This window comes from Lagopus muta, chromosome 3 (assembly GCF_023343835.1).
Source record: "Lagopus muta isolate bLagMut1 chromosome 3, bLagMut1 primary, whole genome shotgun sequence".
Lineage (NCBI taxonomy): Eukaryota > Metazoa > Chordata > Aves > Galliformes > Phasianidae > Lagopus > Lagopus muta.
The window spans coordinates 32,675,303-32,697,418 of record NC_064435.1 but is presented as its reverse complement, the minus strand read 5'-3'; the positions used below and the strand labels follow the sequence as shown (position 1 = coordinate 32,697,418).

The window sequence follows — 22,116 nt, the reverse complement described above, 5'->3', positions numbered from 1 at the left end:
CTGCTCCGAAAGTAACAGTTCTTATTTGATTATGTTGGTCCACGACCTCAGAGATGGATGTTGGTGGTATGGCAATAGAGGCAGAACCTTCCCACCAATATTCTGTTCCATGTTGTTGCCATGTGGCAAATGGAAACAGAGGGACACTCTGACACAATGGCATCTGACATGGAAGTGTGTATGAAGCAATGATGTGGAATTGAATTCCTTCACCCTATGGAAAAAATGGCAGCCACTGACATTCACGGATGCTTGCTGAACGTTTCTGGAGACCAAACAGTGGATGTCAGCACAGCGAGGCGGTGGGTGGTGTGTTTCAGCTGTGGCGACAGCTACAGTGGTCATTTCCGCTTGTGTGAAAATCATTTTTGAAATGACCCATGTACCTAACTGTAATGTGCATCGTTAGCAACAACATTGCTAAAACTAGACAGAATTACGTTCATTTTCATATTTGAGAGGTGAAATTGGTGCAACTACCTGCAGCACTGGCACCATTTTCTGTGATACAGAACTCTTAATTCCTCCAACCCACTAAATGGCAAAGAAAGCATTTGCAAGTGTTAATGCACCACATACACATTTCATGAGGATAAAACACTACAAACATTACATTGACATAGCTGTAGAGATATTTTACACAGGACGTTGTTTCCATGAGGCATAAACAACTCTGGCCTGTTAAATCTCTCCATGCTTTGATGTGTCATTAAGACTCACCTGTTCTGACCACCAAATGTTGCCTGGTCTATAGGCAAGATGCTGTCTGGCCATGGTGCAGTCTGATTTGGAGGAGCCTGCTGTTGGCTATACTGAGGTCCTCCTATGTTCATCTCCAATTCGGATGGCCCTAATCAAGGAAAAACAAACACACAGATTTTTCTACTTTCATGATAAATCTTTCCATTGAATCATCAGTGTTGCACTAAAAGCACTAAAAGCATTAAGACTCTAGTAACATTACACTTCAAAGCATCATTACTTTTCATTAAATATCACTTTTAAAATTTGAGTAAACGATGTAAGAACTGTGATAGGGTTTACAAAAAACAGCCAACATGACATCATAGATGTAAAATATTAGCAAGAAAAGTATTTAGGAAGGTAGTATACAAAGTCAGCATCGTAAGAGCAGTGTACTTGCTTTGGAATTGGCCAAGTACAATGACAACATTCACAGCATATCCTCTTTAAAAATATTTCTAAAGTTTCACATCCGCTTTCTTAGGAAATCCATATCATTAAGAAGCTAAAGAGTATCTGGAGTTGTTATTAACACATGTTAAAACTTAACATTTTACACACCTTCCTTCCTTCTCCCACAGGAAGCTCTCACTACGGAATGCAGTTCTCATCAAATCTAGAACTGCAGTGAGACTTTTTGCTGCTTCACCTTTGACAACGCAGCGCACACGTAAAGGCACAACTCCGCACACTTACCCATATTCATGACCTGAGATGGAAGCATCTGCCTCGGGCCAGGCTGGTTGCTAGGTCTCAAGGGGATGCTGGCTGTGGGGTTGCGGATCAGGCCTGCCTGCACCGGCCTGTTCATGGCGCTGGCGGTGGGTGCACACGTCACCCTCACAGCAGAAGCCTGGCTTCCCCACTCTCCAGATGTCATGGCAGGTCGCGGGGCACTACCACTGATCATTCCTGCACAAAAGTTGGGCAGGGTCAGGCGGAGGAGCATGACTCAGGGCAGCATTAGAATTGCAGCTGGCTGACGAGCTACATTTTTAGAGATGAAAATGCAGCAGTTTCACTCAAAGCGCACTGCATCACAACTGCCTGTCCAAATGCGCAGGGCTACAGAAAGATGCCATACACTGCTTAGTCAAGGCAGCGGAGATTATTATGCACTCTACGTGAGGAAGACCCTTTTATCATTTCTGAAACACTGTTAAGAGTAAGTGTTCCCACGTGTAGTCTGCAACAGGTGCTGAGGGTGTGTGGATAGCACTGACTTCCTTCCTCAGGAAATGAATCACGTTTGCTGATGTGTGTCTGCTTTACTTTCCAAGTGGTATGTGAGAATGAAGACTTGAGTAACAACATGCTATCGCTACACACACTTGCAAATTATAAGGATTAAATTCAAATTTGCATTCTGCAAACATTTTTCGGCAAGTCCTTTAACTCATAGTATATCGCCTTCTTAGCTTCAAGGCTTACCCAAGATAATCTCGAACCAATATACAGTGCAGGGAAATTACTCACAGGAACTTTCCGATAGATGCTGAAGTTCATTACCGTTATTTTAGGGGAAGTCCTCCTACATCTACTGTAAACAACCGATACGGTTTATTTACACTTGGAATATACAGAACTCTACACTCTGACAGTAGTAAAAAAAAAATAATAAAAATGCCAATGCAGTACAGACACACAAGAAAGCAAAACAACAAAAAACACACTCAGAACAATATGTTCGTACAGTTTGCACATTTCAATTTTATACAGTCCAGAGAGCAGACAAAATATGGATTTCAGACTGGACTATTTCTCCATCCAGCTGTAATTTGCAACATCCTTAAATGAATGCTAAAAGCCACCCTTACAATTACTACTCATTTGTTCAGTGACGTATATTTATTTAGTGACGTATAACTGAGGAGAAGAACCCTCTGAAGAGGGCCACTGTTTCATCTGCTGAGCAAAATTTGCTTCAGTATTGCATCCTCAGGTTTGTTCTGCTTGTGTACATATTCTATCAGCTGAAATATGTGGTGTGCTAAAGCAAATGGCGGGAACACAGATAATACTCTCTAAGTTGTATACCTAAGATGAATAACATCCTCAAATATCTATACAGAAGGTGAAAGTAATAGGACACTTGAAAGACTACAAGTTGACCTCTATTCTATTCATATAATTTATATCAGACTCTGTCAGTATGTCTCTTTTAGTACTGATGTAAATTTTGGCAATGAATAGCCAGCTGAAATGAAATATGCATTTATTCAGTTTTCTTAGCAGTTGTTTCACACTTGTACAGTCTTGGACTATGTATCAGTTGAAGTAAGTCAATCAGACTGATTTTTCCAGTGAAATATCTTTTAGTATCTTTATACAATATTAAAGTAGTGTGAAGAAATCAGTACATTACAAACAGTTCAGAATGAATAATACTATTACAAGATCTCATAGTTCCAGAAAAAAATGTTTCAGAAAATGATGAAAGCCTTAACTACTCTTTAATTTAAAATGAGAACTAGCATTAATATGTAAAGGATAACTAAGGGCAATTGTAGCATCTGTAGAGATACATCCCAAAAGAGTAATAATCATAATGTCCACAGTTTTGAAAGGACCATACCTAAAATATGCATTAAGTTGAAAAAAAGTATGCCAATATGTAACAGCACACTTAACCCCCCCTTTTTTTTTTCCCCCAGACTGATTGGATACATGCATTCTGTATTTGTTAATAACCTCAACATTAAGTTACATATAATGTAGTCTGTGAATCAAGTACATTAAAACAAATGGAAAGTGTTCTTACCTGTACTACTGTTTCCTAAAGCTCCTTGATTTCCTATCATCCCTTCATTCCTGCCCATCAGTCCTGGCTGAGGTATCACTGAATATGGGCTACTCGTCCTTATGGGTGGAAAGGCTCCTGCACCTGTTGGGTTCTGCAGTGTGATGTCAAGTGGTAAATTCTGGTTTGGTAATAACCTGCCCAGTTGCCCTGCTCGTGGGTTATTAAAAGCTAGACAGGAGGAGCAAACAAAAAGCAAAGTTACAAGAATGGAAACTTGTTAAAAAAAAAAAAAAAAAAGAACCCAAACACACTCAAAGCTTTGGGCTGAGCTATTTAATGCTGCTTAATTTACCCATTCCATCTGTCTGAGAAACATCCCTTCTTGACATTTTCATGTAAATTTCAAAATGGAACATTCTGTCACTGAAAGAGATATGACTTACCTTTTTAAAAACCTTAAGTGATACTTTAACTTAGAGGGTCACTGCAGCAAAACATACCACTATGTGATGTGCATACTACTGCCACAGTTAATCTTACACCTAGTAGGACTGTAATTGCGGGCAGATGTCATTCTGAGGCAGATTGTTAGGAATAATCTGTCTTGAAATTTTTCCAGCATAAACTGTGTCCTTGGAGAAATTACCAAAATTAAGGACAGATTGAGTCCATATCTGATCCTGTAGCTCCATCTCCACATCTCCTTCCTATTTTATTTTATTTTACTTTATTTTATTTTTGTCATTAATAAATACTTCCATGATTCAGCAATAATGAATAAATGGTCATGCTTTTGTTTTTACTGTCTGTCCAGAGAAGCAAATAAATTAACTTACGAGACAAAAATGCCACAATAAAGTCTTGGATTGACCCAAAACTCATCACTACTGATGATTTCAGAACAGTTTTCCCTGTCAGCCTGAAAGATCACATAGGTGAGTAAGTTACTACATGCCTAATTGCAAGCAATCCCTGATCCTACAAAAAGCAAAGCTGGAAATGCAGCACCAAAGAACAACACAGATGTGACGGTGCTCAGATCACACATTCTGCTTTTGGTTAGGATGGGACTGAAGAAGGCTCTCTGCTCCTCAAGCAACAAACTCCTAAGAATTTGGCAAATCTAGCAGTGCTCAACAGTTAAAAAATATATATTCGTAACAGGTCAAATTATTTAATGTATTTTCATATACAACTTAAAAAAAAATGAAAGCAGGTTATTTCTTTGGGGAAAAAATTAGTTTGAAATTCATTTTACACTGATTTTCTGTGAGCATATAAAAAGCCACTCACTACTCCCATGCACCTGTTTTCTGCATGAAAATAAGGCAGAAAATCCCTAGTAGAATTAGGCGCAAACACAAGACTGAGCTAGAAGGGGGAAAAATAGGTTTTTAATTTACTTTGTAAACAGGATGCTTCTTTTTCAAAACTGCTGTTACACACCAAGATACTCTCATTGATAATCATACTTTTACTACACTTCCAACAGCTTTGAAAGCAGATTTAAAGTCAAAGATATGAAAATGATTGCAAAGTCCCCTGTGTTAAGTAATACCTAAAAATAGAGTGAATAATACTGTATTTATAGGACAAAAAGGAAAACAATTTCAGTCAATATATTATTGTATATTATATTGTGCATGTATAGATATATAATCTCTCTCTATATATATACGTAGCAGGCTGGATGGGACTTAGAGCCCAATCAGACTGGTTCTGAACACTTATAAGCCAAAGCAAAGGCTTAACTCTGAGAAGCTGAAAGGAGCCAGGAGAGACCATGCTTCAGAAAGAATATATTGAAGATTTCAGAGGCACGGAGATTTTTTTCCTGGCAGGTTCTGCTGCTGTTAGTACTCCTGTACTTGCATTCCATTTCAACAAATTGTATTGCAAAGGTCTGTAGTGGCTTTAATGTAAACATTAATAACTACTTCAACATTTCTAAGAACTAAATTCCATAGACTCATAGAATGGCTAAGGGTGTAAGGGACCTTAAAGAGCTCCAACCCTATGCTGTGGGCAGGGTTGCCACCCACTGGATCAGGCCATTCAGGGCCCCATCCAAATTGGCCTTAAAAGCTTCCTAGTCAAATTATGTTATATATTAAAAAAAAAAAAAATAGAATCAGAATGGCCACATTTAATTAAGAATATTATCTAAACTCCATTTTATAAAAAAAGCCCTCCAGTATACATTTAAGGAGGTGAACAGATGCTGCTGTCCTAGACAATGGGAAAAAAATAATGGGAAACAGCGACTCTGTATAATATCTTCTTCAGCATTCATAGCTGATAAAAGTGCTGCCTTACTTGCTTTCTTTCCACTATTTTATGGTGGCATACCAACATTTCAATTGTGATTAATCGATAAAGTTAAGGAAAACAGTCAGCTGGAAATGACTCAACTAGGAGCCACAATTTCATATCAAATTTAGGTATTTCTTCTTGATCATACATCTTTCTATTAATTCTGTGGAAAAGCATTCTGTCATGCTTCAAAAAGCCTCACTTGTCCTGTTTATGGAAAGAACTACTGAGAAAGAGCAACCGACATCAACACAAAACACACACACTCTTGATGCCAAGAGCCCTACAGCAGCAGCATCACCCATAACTGTAGCACTTTCCAACAGAAATGTTTATTTTGAGAGCACACCTTAAATCTCCTTTAGAAAGGATCTAAGTGCACGGTGCAATTGAGATGCAATCTCCGACTGCGTTTCAGAGCGAGATGACCGCAGATGGCGCTACGCCACTGCACAACAACGGGGAAGACTGAGTTGCTGCCTCGTTCCTCCCCTGCCGCAGGCCCACAGGCACGGCAGCCCCACTTTGGGCTCCACACTCTTTCCCTGCCCATGCGCGAGCCGGACTCACTGCTCTGTGAAATCCTCATTGCTGGTTTCTGGGTGGCCACAGCCGTGCCGGGGCTGCTGTCACTGGTGAGCTGCATGAGGTCATTGATGATGGCTTGCTTGTCGACCGAGCCTGCCGGCGCGCCTGGGCGGCTCTCTGGGAAAAGCTGCGGTAGCTGGCTGTTCTGTAGGTCATCCAGGATCTCCTCCAAGTTATCCAACTCGCTGCCTGGCTGCAAACAGAGAAAACACAACACACGTTGCTGCTCGCCTGCTCCCGATGCCCTGCTCGTGCTACAGGGCAGGGCCTTCATATGTTTCCTCCAAGCAGCCCAAAGGAAGCTCACCAACTTGTCAAAAAGGGACTGAAGGCTGCCTGGGACTCACCCGTCTTGCTTTGGGGAGCGTGGCACTGCAGGCAGCGTGGGCACTCCCTTCGGGACCCTGGCACTGGGATGCACGCAGCCACACAACACGTACTTCGTGCCAGTGGGAACCAGGAGGCTTCTTGCCATCGTCTGTGCAGGCAGCATGTGTAATTTGGCAGGGAAAGGGATCCCACAGTGATGAAGATGGGGATTTATGTAGGTATAACAAATACTGCTTTCAGCACAGTTGTATTTCCAGTCTCTTTATGACTTGATTAAAAGCATATGATGGAAAAGTTGCTTCATGGCTAAAACAATTCCCCATGCGTATTTTCTTTCTTACATTAAAAATCGTAACAGTGAATATCTGTATAGAACTTAGCTGGCAAGAAGTAGACGTTTCAGTGAAGCTCTATAAATTAACAACTGTCAACTAGTTACTAGATTAGGAATTCATTTTGCTCACAGCTTTCCAGATCTGTGAAAATAACTTCTCTACAGCAAGAAAGAAATCTAATTACATTCAATTCAATAGAAATCTAACATGAAATGAAGATGGCAAAAAACATAAAGTTCATCCTACACTAACATAAATGCTGACCTGCGTGTATTTCTTAAAAATGTTACTTTTCACCAGGATTGCTTTTGTTGACCTCTCTGTCTATGAGCACTCAGAATTAAAAATCGCTCACTGAAAGTTGGATTACAATTATTATTTTTCTAATCCTACTTTAAACTGGAAAGACTTTTAAAACTCTGTTGGGTAATAGCTACAAATAAGCAGTACAATCTCAGTTACCTCTAAGTACAGGAAACATTTTATGATAGTATTTGTAATAAAAATCACCCCTAAATCAGCATCTTCCTTAGGAGTCTACAAACACAGAAGAGGAGCACAGCTTGAAGCAGACAGGATGGAAAGGGAACAGAGCCACAGCACCACAAACACACACACACCAGGATACCATTCTTGTTCTTTTTCATTCACCCACCACCTCATGAGCTTGTTTGCTTATTCACAGAGAGCTTGTGCTGCAGAGGTCAGCAAATAGAGAAGAAATACCTGAGCTGAAATACCTTCAACTATCTACTGAGCTGCTTGGTCTAGCTAAGAGGTGGTGTGCTAATGCTGTATTCAACTCCTGCTGCCACAGCTAACCTGCTCCTGGACAGCTGAGCTCTTTTACTCAAAGGTAGCTAGGGTGTCTCTAAGTTACATCTCTCCATACCTTTTTTGGATCATTTACTGCAGAAAAACATGATAACACGTAAAATGTTAAAACACATAAAATGATAAAACATGATTCCACATAACCTTGTAGTCCTATAGATCAGACTATATAGTGCAGACAGGGCAGGGTTTACTAAGTTAAAGAGCAGCATGTGGGTGATCTGGAGGCTGGTATTAGTGGCAAAGTGGTAAAAAAATCACAGAATCTGGAACTGGAGCTGGAAGAAGTTTAAAGCCTCGAGGCAGACAATCAGTATATGCCATAACCTATAGAAGTTGATATAACCTCTTGTTAGAGAAAGGCAGTGACAAAATCCACAGCTTCCCCAGGGAATTTCTTTCAGCACTCTACTATCCCTAACGTTCAAGTTTTTTTTTTTCCCCTCAGTGTCAACACTACACTTCCCCCACTGGAATTTAGGCCCTTCCATCCAGATGCATTTTGAATCTGGAGAACAAATTGTGTTCTTCTGCCTTCTAATTTTTTCAGCATTTGAAAGCTGCTTCATGCCTTGTAGGGTTTGAGGCTAAAGTCAAGGAATCTCAAATCTTCAAATTTTCTGCAACCTATAACCTATTTTCGAGACCTCTTATCACTCTTGATGATTTGCCTTCAGCTCACCCACAGTCCTGCTGCAGTGTCCAGACCACACTTTGGTTGCTCTCCATCTCTTTTTTTTTTTTTCCTTTGTGCCATTATTCTTGCCTAATTGTAATAAATAGCATTTATTCATCCTCAGTATTCTCCTAAGGTTTTGCCAACATTATATCCTACTTGCAAACGAAATCCAATTTTGTCCTATGAAGTATTTCCAGACATTCAGGTATCACACATAGTCTTACTAAGTGTCCTCCATCCTAGCACCAGGTCGTTTATGTTAACTGAAATATGGAATAGCTGCTGCTCAAATTCCAGCAGTACTTCCACTTTGACAGTGAATCCTTAAATAATTACATTGTGTGTAAGGATTTCTAAGCAGCTTCCTATCCACTCACAGTAGTTTCATCTTGACCATGCATCTCTGATCTTCTTACGAGAATGCCTCGTGTAACAGTGCCAAAAAGCCTTACTAAAATCAAGATGCACAGCATACACTGCTTCACTTCAGCCAAAAAGCCTGTTACCCTGTTGCAGAAGGAAAATAGATGGGTCTGACATTGCCTGCTCTTGACAAATCCCCATGCTGCCTCGCTACCTCCCAGGCTCGTACAGGCAGTTTGGTTGACACAGCATAGCAACAGAAAAGGTCGAGCCAAGAGGAATTGAATGTCATTAGAAGAAACCTAAATCATTACGAGGACAGGTGATAAGCAGATTCAAAAAGGCACTCCAAGCAAGAGATACTCAAGAAATGTTTACAGAAGCTGCATTTTGAGCACTGGGAGAGCTGATGGAAGAAGGCTGCAAGAGCTGGTAGAGGAGGCTGATGTAGAGTATCATGAATTATAAAAGGATGATTCAATACTCTTTGGGGGAATTAAGACATATGGCCTTCATTAAGCATATTTTAGACAACAGTGAGGGAAATTTTTACGTGTTGCAGAGTTTTTTCCTTTGAATTTGTGGAGTTTTTTTTTTTTTAAACATTCTGGCTACTGCAATTTGTTTAAACATCAAACATTGAACAATATCACAAAATAACAAACTAAAAAACAAAGAAAACATATGATACAAACGTGTCAGAAAACTGCACTCCCTGCAATGCCTTTAATTCCTTCCAGGAAGAGGCAATGAAACGCCAAATACAACATAAATACATAACCTTTCTTTTTTATTTCTTCTTCTTCTTTTTTTTTTTTTTTTTTTGGCTTTAGCATGATCAATATCAATAAAGATAAATATTTTATCTTTAATTTTTGATGAGATGAGGGTTCTCAACTGTTGCAAAAACACCAAGATAGCATTAGCCTGAGTTTTACCAGACCCACCCTCAAATGGCACCGTATGTGTAGAAAGTAGTGTTAAAATATTTACTTGGTAAGTTTCATGGGATCTTTCTTTTATTTATACTCTATATTTATTTTGTTAATGGTCTAGATTGAACTTTATGTAAATAGAAGGCACACCCTAAACTCCCTGCAAAGCAATTATTTGTCATGAATTAAAAACAGGAAAAAAAAATTCCTGATAAAGTGCAAAGCATCACAAGAAAGTTCTTGTGCATATATTTTTACTACCTCTAAACAACACAATTCCATCCATTTCCTTGGAACTGAGACACTAGGTCCTAGAATACATTAGTTCGTGCTTAGAAATTCTTTTTCCATTTGAAAAAGCACCTGTTTTCTAAGTACTTACCACCATCACATAAAGCAAGTCCATGTATCAATAGAATTCTTTTAGCACAACTAAAACAGCAACACCTAAACATGCAGTTTGGTTTGGAAATGCTGCCATGTCAAAGCCCAGCTTCCCCTGAGGGAATCTTTCTATAGATTAAGACTGGATAATGCCCTGCACTCTGCACTCTCTGGAGAGCTCTTTTTCACCATGGGCAATGCCCACAGCTTGCATGCGTTGACACTGCATTCCAAACTCCCTTACAACCATATATGATGAAGCCACCTTGGACGTTTTGCTTACCACAGGATGGCTTTAGGTGTGGACACAACCTGAGGATTATAGAAGGAAGGTATAGTTACAGTTTAGCTCACTAGCTGCCTCCTCGGCACAAGCAAACATTTGACCATGAAAAGTAAAAAGAAAACAAGAAATCTCTGTTTAAATCTAGCCACAAATAAGAGAATTAAAAAGAGGAAAATGTAAGTCAGAATTGGAATCAATATTGTGTCTTCCTCTCTGCTAACTGCAATAAAAAAAAGGTACCTTGTTTTATTATAAGGATCATCTACTACTAACTTCTGGAAATAGACTTCTAGAACTGTAACTAAAAGCTATTCAGAAAATGGAATTCCCAATCTAAGGTTCTGATAGAATTTTGAGAAGAAACCAGCATCTATAATTAATCTAATAAACTCTGACTCTAAGAAACAGGCTTTTTGGAAGATCAGGGATGTGTATAGAGGAGACAATTTAGTGTCAGGCCATTACTAGTTTCCAAGTAAAGCAAGGGGATAGCAATGTTCACAAGATGTATGAGGGACACCAGAGCGCTATGTGAATTTTGGAAGAAAAAGGTACATGCTTATGAAGATTTCTGGAACAGCACTGGTGGGGAGAGTAGCATTACAAAGTTCCGGTCAGACAAACAGACTGTCTATACTGTCTCCTGGCTAAACAAGAGGCTAATACTTCTAGAGATGAGAACTTCACTCCATACTATGCCAAGTGTTTTCTCGGAGGATAAGCCATGTCACGTTCCTACATCTTGGCTTCTTTATCTGTAATATGAACATCTTAATCCACACCCAGTTTTACGAGAGTTTTGCAGTGCAAAATAGCAAAACAGAATGTTTCTTTTGTGTTGCAATAGATAACATTTTTCAGTGCATGATGTTTCTGTGATGCTTCCCTACATTCTCATTTGCCTCCAAGCTGTCTCTGTCAGAGCTGATGAAGAACATCAGTGTCAGATAAGGCAGGTTTCTCAAGTGTCTCCTAAAGTCAGTGATGGAGCAGATGAAAGAGATTCAGTTATTGCCTCTACTAAGGGGCAAGGAGAGCCTGGGCATTACATTGTGTTTTGTTTCACTTTGGAGGGAAGTAGCCAGAAAATGTTGATTCTTCATCATGGGCTCCTCCAGAACAGCAGCAGTGTGTGTGCTCTTTGTTTTGAGAGACAGCAGAAGCAGAGGAGCACACGGCAGGAGAATGAGGGGTGAAGTCCTGCCACAGCAGCCCCACAATAGTGCTCTGGGCTGGCACACTGCTGAGGGACAACCTCTGGAACAAATCTGTAGCTGCAAAACTTATAATCCCACTGCTTTCCCTGTTTAGTAGCAGAGAACAGCACAAGTGCTCACGTACTTAACAGCAGCAGTCCTGCAGGTCTCTCTCTCATCCTCTTCCCCACAGTGGTCTGAACTGGAACAGCAATCAGCCTAACAAAGCACGATAACCCTCATCACACCAAGGAAGGAAAAAAGGTGCAGAGGTCCTGGAAATACACACTGCCATTTGAGAAAGGTTTCCTGTCAGTTGCTGGTCTCCACAGAAGTGTATGTTTAAACTCACTACCTAGAAGACTGCTATTTTTAGGTGACTGGTGCACTTCAAAGCATTTCCTGCTCAGAAAGTCACACCAGAAGTAAAAGGAGAAAATGTAATGGCTCTTCTGCCCCCGAGCACCCTTTGCAGAAGCCATCCCAGTGCCGCTCCACGGCAGTTTCCAAAGAAACTGCACACTCAAGTGACTAATTGCTTAAAAGTACAACATTCCTTGGGGATGAGAAGTTTTAAATAAACCTGCAAAATAGGTAACACAAGCACACAGCTAATTTTTACATACAGGAGGAAGAAGGGGGGGGGAGGGAAAAGGACGCAGGAGAATGGAAGAATTTAGCACAAGAATCTGTGTTCCAGTCTTGTACTAAATAGTTCCAGCTTTGATCTAAATTTAGGCAATGAGCACTTCCTGTGGGAGACCGTCTTCCAAAGCTGAAGAGTTTTTGATGCTAAATATTTTCAGTGATTTTATAATTGGAGTAAAGTGGTTATTTGTATAAAGGCCTGGCCTCCAGCTAGATAAATGCTTACATTATTTTATATTCCCCACCATTTCCTCTCCTATCCAGGTTGGATTTCTCTTGTTTATTCAGCTCCAAATTGCGCTGCATTTTAAGTAGGGTTTAAAACTATTTTAAACCAGGATGAACAACAAAAGCCCCTCTGTCATGACCCAATAGCTGTATGTGGCTGCTGTGGGTTTGGCTTCTCCTTGCCTCAGCACCAAGCAAGCCCCAGCACTTCAGCCCTAACATCACAGCTCCTGCAGGCCCGGCTCCTGGCCCTTCCTGTGCCTCCAGCTCCTTCTCTCCTGGGGGAGAACCTCTGCCTTCAAACTTTAAACAGGGCAATACATCTACAGTCTGTACTCCAGCCCCAACAAACCCATCCCTGACCTCAGAAATATAAAGCCTAAAAATAAAAAATGAAGAGACTATTCATTTTATTGAGTTCATAATGTTGGGAGCCCAGTTTTCAAATGCTTGAGATGGTCAATACTTGAAGAAACTGAAATCTCTTTCTTTCAGGTTAGTCTTACAGTTACATGTTTGCATTTAGGGTGAGACTCAACCTGCCTATCTTTACTCACGAAGACAAGGCAGCTCAATTTGAAGTAGCTGTCCAGGCTACCATTAGTCAGCAGAGACATTGCTAGACAGCAGCTCACCTTCACTACTTTAAACACACATTAGGAAAATTCCATACTGTCCTCCCCACTGCTCTCTCATAAGTATTTTTCTATTTTTTTTCCCCATCAATCCTAACAGAAGCCTATAGAACTAGCTTAAACCAGATTGCTATCTTCCCTTTAGACAGCTACCTGCCCTTTGAGAATAGGTTCACAGCTAAGCTCTCTCCTGTTTTCTTCACAGAGATCATGAATGGGAAAATTTTAATTCTTCAAAACTTTTTATTTTTGGAGAGCAAACCATCTGAAGGTCATGATTTTTATCTACTCAGCTACTTACATACACAGACGTAATTTTTCTGGTGACTATTAAATCCTAAATTCCTGTACAGTATCAAACACTGAGGATTGAAGGATCTATGCTTTCAATCCAGTATTATCTGAGATAATACCATTGACTTCAATGCGTAGGATCTGAACTAAGAAATAAAATTATTTAGATATCTTTACAATAGCTTACTCTAGCCAGTTTAGCTGTCAGTTTCTCAATTATCCAAGTTTTTCTAGCTTAGCAAAGTATAAATTTTCAAAGAGAATTTGAGCCCTCCATCTGCAGGCAGTAACAAAATATTAGCTGTATTCAGAATGACTGATATCCAGGCCTGAGGATTAATCCCCATAGAAATTAGTGTAATTTGACTCAGTTTCCCTTTAAAGCACATGATGGATATAAAAACCACAACTGACTTAATGGCACATAGCTGTCAAATTCTACTGAAACAGAAGAGTTAAAGCAATGTTAGGAAATGCTTGTATTTTAGAGGAGAATTTCTGCACAAAGGCTACAAATTGAGATTTTTTTTAGCATAGGCCCTAACAAGAGCGGCACAGCAACAAAAAATCTTGCACAGAACCCTGAAAAACATAGGATGCAAAATAATGTACTGAGAGAAATGAAATGCACTGAACGGCTAACCATCTACAGGGCTTGGGGTTGAATATAAAACTTTAAGTAAAAAAGTCAACACCAAAAAATAGCTGGCATTAAACCAAAGGAAGCTGATTTGCCTTGATTTTAATTTGCAGATCAAGCAAGCATAGCACAAGCACACGTGATACCAAGGTGATACCACTCTTTTTAAACAGCTCCTGTCCTTGCACATAAACCTGCCTTAAACAGGAAAAGGGCAGCTTGTTACGCTAGGCTAGGTCACAAGCCCATCTAGCCACGCAACAACAGCCTGTGGGAAAAGCTGTCACTTAGTTAGCATCACCCAACAATTGTCAGTATCTTCTCTTAGGTCTGACTACCAGCTGGGAAAAGTTCCCCAGCCTTCAGTTCCTCTTTCCAGGCTGAGCCTGTCAATCACACAACCACTCTGCTCTTTTAGACACAACGATGGCCACAATCTAATAACATAAACTGGAAAACTGAGAGAAGATTGCATTTCAAAACACTGGATTTCAAAAGACAGATAACAGTTTACTTATAAACAGCCTCAGGTGTCGAAAAATTACCAGTAGAGGAAGTTTGGAAAAAAATTTAAAAGGAGGGAACACAGATTTGGAACGTGTGACTTACACATAATACAAAGATTTGCTTACCTGTTCATTAGGCTCAAAGCTTATCTCTTCTTTTTCTGTCCTCATAGGTATTAACTTTGTGCTACCGGAAGGGTCTGTCTTACTGTCCAACCGCTCCAGTTTTGGGGGTATGTCTGGTAAACCAATATCTTTAGTATCATCTTTATCTAGCAAGTAGCGAAGTAGTGCATTATTATTCTTCTTAGGACTCACTGGCTCCTGTTTAACAGTCACCTCTGAACCAGGAGCTGTGCTACTGGACTCCTGGTTCAGCTCTTTTCCTGTGGCCTCTGCTGTGAGCTTGGCCAAATCTACAGGAGAACTACTGTCCTGCAATAGTCTGTGCAAAATTTTATGCTTCTCCTTGAGTGAGGTTCCATGTGCTGAACCAGACCCAGGCAACCCTCCCGTGGAGTCCTTGCTGATATCTCCCATAGTACTGGACAAAGGCGAAGGCTCCATCTGATCCGATTTGGTGGTCAGCAACTGTAAGAGCTTTGTCTGGCTTTTTCCATCATGCAGCTTATTCTGTCCATCAGGTCTCTCACCACTCACTGCCGGTGGTACGCTGCTCTCACTGTTATCCTTCTGTTCTCCTGAATGGCAGCTGCTCTCTGTTTGTCCAGTTGTACCTTCTGATTGCTCCCCATAGAGTCCAAAGCAGTCTTTAGAGTCCAGGCTTCCCATCTTGCTTAACTGAGGAGGGTTCATGTTCACAGGGGAATTTTGTAAATTTCCCATTTTTAGGTCAGGTGAAGCCAACGACGATCCTAGAGAAACTCCATGGCCCTCACTGAGGGCCTGAAGGGCATTCAGGGAACTGTTGGTGTAGTTATGGCTATTTCCTGTGCTGCTGCAAACTCCCACGGGTGAATGCAAGCTTCCTGCAGGGGAGAACTGACTAGGTGGGATTCGAGGACTGCCTGCCACTCCAGGGCTCACGCGATGCCTTGGGGAAAGCATAGAGTTTGGCTGCCCTGGGTTCATGCCAGGGCTGCTTTGAGAGGGGCTATTCATTTTTAGTGCATAGTTACTACCCTGAGGAGTGGATGCTTGGATGCTTGACACATGGTTCATTCCCCCTGAACCACCAAATCTGCCTGCTGGCATGCCCATTTGTTCCTTTGGGCCATTTATGGCAAAATTCATATTGCTACTGATGGTCATATCCTGACCTGGGTTCCCACTGCACATGGCCTGATGGGCAGGGCTGCTGGAGCTAATTGGGTTCAATATCTTTCCCATTCCTTGTCCAGTCAAATCCTGATTCATTCCACAGACATTCTGCTCTCTATGTGGCGAGGGGAAGGAAAAACAATCCATTAGATAAAATGACAGTGGCCAGCTTGCAATTATGTTACAGAAAAAGAAACAAACCCCAAACCTCACTTTAAAATAACATAGCAAACCTACAACTAAAAACAAATTGACATTTTGACAAGCATGACATACAGCTACCAACATGGCTGCACATTAACAGTATGGTTTTTCTGCTGCTCATTAACAAATCAGCAGAATAGAGGAAAAACAAAATTAGACCTCATTTAAATGACAGTCATTAGAAATGCAGATAGGTTATAATTTCAGACTCTCTCCCTTTAATGTATTTCTTTCCTCTACAGTTCAGCAAGAGCTAACTTCCATAACAGAGAAATCTCATCTCAAACATATGATCCAAACAAATACATATTTTGCAAGACAGCTGTAGACAGCTGTTTGATGGAGCTCTGAAAATCTATGAGCTAGCCCTAGCACAAGCCTGGAGTGGGCTATTTGCCCACCAAGTTCATAGTGAAAAAAAAGTTTAAAAAGTCACATTTCTACACTGCCAGAATATTTGGAGATTGCTCCAAAAAATCATGTGAGCCAAGACAACTACTGGACGCTACTACAGAGTGGGAACGGTCTGTTAGCCATCTCGTCCTGCAAAGACATTCAGAAAAGGAGAGGAAGGAAAAAAAATCACATATACAAGCTGAAATTCGTATTCTAGAGATGAAGGCTGCAAGATGGAGGAAACAGAAAAGAGACACATATACACAAAAAATACCCTCTTGTGAGAGCATTTAGAGTTCATTTCTCTTCTCATCAGTAGATTTTAGTTAGCTTACAGGAGGATGCACAATGCTTTTTACTTCTGTGCTAGAACTGAAACCAGAAAAATAAGACCTATTCCTAAATGCTAAAAGCTGTAAAAGAGCTATAGGCAAGTAGATAAAAAACAAAACAAAACAAAAAGGGATCCTGAGAAAAACTGAATCAACTCTGGACTTCCAAAAACAAATGCTAACGGGATATTCCTAGTATATATTTTTGATTACATTAAGAACATTTCTATTTGCACAAACTAAGCAGAGATAAACCTTCCCATTTTGTTAAAGCATGAGAAATGCTAAACAGATTTCGGAGAGCATTTGCTTAGGTCTGTTTCAAATCTATAGCCTCCGTACAATGATTTTCAGTTTTAATCCCATTTATTTTCTTTTTCTCAAAAAAGATGTGATGCTGTGGTTACACAAAAACAGCATGGTAATTAAAATCAGCAAATAAAATTTGAAACAAATTCTAACAATTCAAAAGTGACAATTTTTTTTTTAAATTTATTTCTGAGGTCCACAATATTCTATTTATTTGACTGAGAGTGGTGGCATTTCTCAGAATTGGATGGTTAAAACCCACTACTCCATGCACACAAAAAAAGGAAAGACAATAAATGAGAAGAGACAGGGAGTTAAATCATGCAGCTTGTCTAGAGCACAGTTCTAAAAATCATAACATATTCTTTAAAGAAGACCCAGACCCAATATGCAACTGATTCTGAACGACAGGAATTTAACCCTCCTAAGATTTTGAAATTTAATTACATCTGGAACATTTATCGTGCCTATTAAGCGAAATACAGGAAATTAAAATACTGAAATTAAGAACAAGAAATTGAAGTTTTTTTTAATGTTTAATGGAAGATTTTGATCCATTGAAAATCCAGCATGTGGCTTGTAATACTGGAATAATCTTTTCCAGCTGTAATATTGAAATAGTCTTCTCCCTGTACCAACACTGCATGTGTTGATTTCAAAAACTTGTTCATTTTCATGCTATCTGTTATAGGTCAACTGATGGTCCATCAGCCTAAAACAATCTATTTGCTCTGGCAACTTTGTACTTTCCCTCTCCTCCTGCAGAGCGTGGGTGGAACAAACAAGGATTACCTGTGAAGCATATGCAAGGAGATGACAAGCTGAGGTTCACTAGTAGTCTGAGAACGGATGAGTTTGCTCTTTGTTTGGGCAGAAACTATAGTGCCATCCGACAAGGAAAACCGATAAACAGGACTAAATGCTAGTCCCTGCCTCAGCACTGCAAGCAAGCAAAACAACAGAAGTAATTAATGAGAAATGATGAGACAGATAGCTTAGTCACTCATGTTCTAAATCCATCAACACTCATACCACAGACATCATGTAGTTTTTCAGAAAAACAGAGGAATAATTTAGAAAATAAATACGAGTGATGTTGCATATAAAATAAAGGAGCCCACGTACTGTAGAGTGATCAAAGGAAAACTTACGAAGAGTGACAGCAATAATAGGACAGATATTATGAAATACAAATTATTTTAGGAGTGGGTCAAGAAGTCCTTGATGTCCGTATTGCTTTCCATCAAACTTGTTTCTAACTCCCTTTGTTGCTCATACATTTTTTCATCTGTATCGCCTACATCAAGATGATTAATGCAAGTGCCTTTAGTTTCCAGATCATCTTTTTCCATTAGTGTCTACCTTCTCCTCCTTATTGCCTGCCTGAATTATCTTATAGCAGTTACTCTCAATAATTTTTTAATTTAAAAACTGCATAAATCTCTGACACAGGAACAATAAGAAATAAGAACAGCTGGAATAATAAATTACTACTTTTTAAAGAAATAATACTACAATATATAAGTGAAACAGTTACAAATACTATTACCTAAACTAAAATTGATTCTGTTATCCTCACCTACTGTTAGACTGGACTGCATTTCAGTATTCTACAGCCTTTAAGTTTTCAGTGTAAATCTGAACTTCACCAAATTAAATTCTTTAACTCCTGTAACCCTCTGTGACATTTCTTTAATTAAAATGGGAAATCATGTTAGGAAAAAGCAAATCTTAATGGATTCTACTGTTAGCACTTTGCCATCACTGAAACCAGCCTCATCATTTCCAAAGTTCAAAGGCTACATTACATTAGGATTGCAGGTATGGCAGGATAGAAATACTAATTCTAATTCAGAATGCTCATATGGTTGATTAGGGAAAAAGGAGGAATAAAGCACTACAAATACCTTTAATTTCCTATTTTTTTCATACAGACACATTTTCTGTCGTGGCATTTCTTTTTGTTTTTAAATTGTAATTATTATCTGATCTTCATTTCATTGCTTGTTTTTTGTTGTTGTTGTTTTTGTTGATACCTTGTTATTCTTTCTATAACAATGAAATGACAGTTTTCCAAGCATGGCTTTATTAAATAGCCTTTGCTACAGAGCTATCAGGTTTTCAGACTTGCAGGACGCATTGTGATTGCTTTTCTTCCCTGTCCTTCCACTGTTATATATTGTTCTGCAAGGTTTCAAAGTATTATTTAGGCAGTGAGAAAACAGGAAGCACAATTTAAACAACCAGAGGGGGTTTTCAGAGTAAAAATGTAGAGGAAAACAAAAACCTACAACTGCGAAACAATACAGAGCAAAATTTCACTGTTAGGTATGTCATTGTTTCAGTTTAACCTTTGGGCACCAGAAGGTCCGAAGCTCTTAACTTTAGCATATACCACATCAGGAAATTCCAATACTCAATGCCAACAGGATACAAGTGAAATCTCTACTTAAATCATTTTCCAAACTAATTCTTTAAGCAAACAAGAATGTTTCCGTATTCCTCTTGAGGAAATGCTATTTTTCTGACTGTGGCCAATAAAAACTTGCCATATATTTTGCCCTTTTTACTGAGAGTTAATTCAGAAGGTTTGTGTTTTCTTCTTGTTTATCAAGCTAATGTTGATTTTTTTTCCCCCACTGTAACACTGAATTACATGTAGGTGACTGCTACTGTACTTGCTTGTATTCCCAAACCACAATAAAAACCTAAGAGTCAAAAAAAAAAGCAAGGGGTTCCTCTGTCAAATGGAAAGATGCTCTGGCCCAAAATATGCCTTTTCTTTTCTATGCTACCGGGCAGGGGAAGTAAACATTTTAGCCATTATTCATCTCTACTGCTGGATCCTTTGCAGCAAAACAATTCCAGAGTTTTTTTCTCCTTCTCTTATCACTTACTCTCTTCACTTCCACAAGAAGAGTCCCCTCATTTCAACAAACTTTACAGTTCATATGACTATCCTAAGCCTTTCCTGCACAACGATGCAGTTAATGCTCCCAGATGTGTATTTTTTATCAGTTTGCACATAACTGAGAGAGAAGGCACTCAAACCTCAACACTGTGTTTAAGAGGTGCTAATCTGGTCTGGAATCCTTTGAAGAGGACTGCAGTAAGACATGGCTGGATGCCATAACAGAAACACCTAAATCACATCTTTGCAGATGGATCCATACCTGAAACTACTCTCTAAATCCTTACTTACTACAACTTTAATTGCACTCACTCATTCAACTCTGCCTGAAATAGCAGCATAAGTCTGTGAGCTTGTAGCATTCCTACTTTATACACTCCAAAAACTGTAATAAAAAACACTACCATATTTTTGAGCTGACAAGTTCTGAACATGAAGATTTCATGAAAGCACAACTTATTAAAGAATACTTAACTGAAACTGCAGGATTAAAGGAATATATGTGCTTGTGTACGTGTTCAGTGGAATAATTTGAGACTCCAATTACATTTTAGTTTCCAACACAGCATACCCATTGTTGAATGACCATGGCAATCATTTGTTACAGGCCACCTGAAAATCCTGTTCTACAAACATGAGCCAACGACTGATGCCCCTTCACTGGAAATGTTCCAGTTATTTTCCACTGGTTTTGAGAGTAGTGGTTTCTAAAGGGTTTTTTGTTTAGAAATGTGTTATTATTATTAGCAGTGACAGAGGTTTATGAAAAAAAAAATAATGATAATTCTCACCTAGTGTCTACTGCAGAAACCTCATGGGGAACCTGTCACAATGTATTACTCTCCTACAGCTTACTTCCATAATCTTGACTGAGTAGAAGTGCTTGTGGAGAATCCTATAACACTTATCAGCTAGATACAATACAACAATGTAGGGCTTCCGACAGTAAGAGTGCTGTATCTTTGATAATCCACAGTGAGCATTTCTCACAGGAAATGTGACAGTCCATTTTTTGTTGCAGTGAAATGGAATGCAGGTCAACGAACTCATCGTGTAAGCTGAGATTCTGAAGCATGCTGTGTAGTGAATGGGAAGGCAACATGCAAAGTCTTGCATTTTACAATAACTGTAGTAATTTCACTATATAAAGCCACCTCCAATATGGCACAGTTTAAATAAGAAGGGTAAAACAAATGAGGTGCAAAACCTCTCTAAAGAGAGCCATCACTGTGTTAGGGAAATCAGTTTGAAAAAGTGACTGCCAGAAGCTTGGCTGTTGCATGTAGACATAACAAAGAGAACACAACTAATAGATACAAATAGCAAACAGTTTAAACTTGGAAAGTGCTAAAAATATGAAAACTAACCTTCCTGGTGATGCCTTTTGGCAAAAGATATTTCTCCCTCATGTTGCGAATGGAACCTCTGAATACATCTTCTCACCAAATCTTCCCAGCCAGGTTTCATAGCTGCTCGCATGCTACTAGTATCCAGTGAAGTTATTTTGCCTGAGATTAGATAAAACATTTATAACAGCAATTTCTCCTTTAAGGAAACAAACAAACAAAAGATATAAAAAAAACCCTTCTCTTTCACATACCTTGTAGATCCTGGCGAGTAGTAAAGCTCTCTGATGAAGGAAGAAGTGGCCTTTCCTTCATTGGAGCTCTTCTAGCAACACAAATCAAGCAAGACTGCAAATCTTAAAGGAAAAAAAATGTTACTTTAGATATTTGTATAGAGAAGGAAAATCTTGTTTCCAAAAAGAATTCAGAAGTACTTTCAGTATGCTGTTTGATTATTTTTCAACCAAGAATAGTATTGCATACCAGGGCAAAGATACACAGAACTCAGTGGTTTTACATCTTCATTAATTCCTACAATATTAAGTATCACAGGAGAGTGTGCTTGTTTTCTTTTAAAGAAAAAAAATATTATTCAAGGGCTCCACCATGGCCCACAGATATTGGTGCATGTTTATGCTACCTCTAGTAGCTCAACC

General features: G+C 39.3%; 1 protein-coding gene across 8 annotated transcripts in view; it reads right to left on the bottom strand.

Annotated features, from left to right (window-relative positions):
* NCOA2 (nuclear receptor coactivator 2) overlaps positions 1-22,116 on the bottom strand; it is a 188,757-nt gene that overhangs the window by 24,839 nt on the left and 141,802 nt on the right. For all 8 annotated transcript variants that reach the window (XM_048938909.1, XM_048938911.1, XM_048938906.1 and 5 more), the window contains 8 exons: positions 21,715-21,816; positions 21,482-21,622; positions 17,996-18,143; positions 14,808-16,077; positions 6,371-6,581; positions 3,506-3,715; positions 1,441-1,656; positions 721-850 (listed from right to left, as the gene is read on the bottom strand). In XM_048938909.1, the coding sequence (XP_048794866.1) occupies positions 721-850; positions 1,441-1,656; positions 3,506-3,715; positions 6,371-6,581; positions 14,808-16,077; positions 17,996-18,143; positions 21,482-21,622; positions 21,715-21,816 (2,428 nt within the window). The remainder of the gene's footprint in view (positions 1-720; positions 851-1,440; positions 1,657-3,505; positions 3,716-6,370; positions 6,582-14,807; positions 16,078-17,995; positions 18,144-21,481; positions 21,623-21,714; positions 21,817-22,116) is intronic.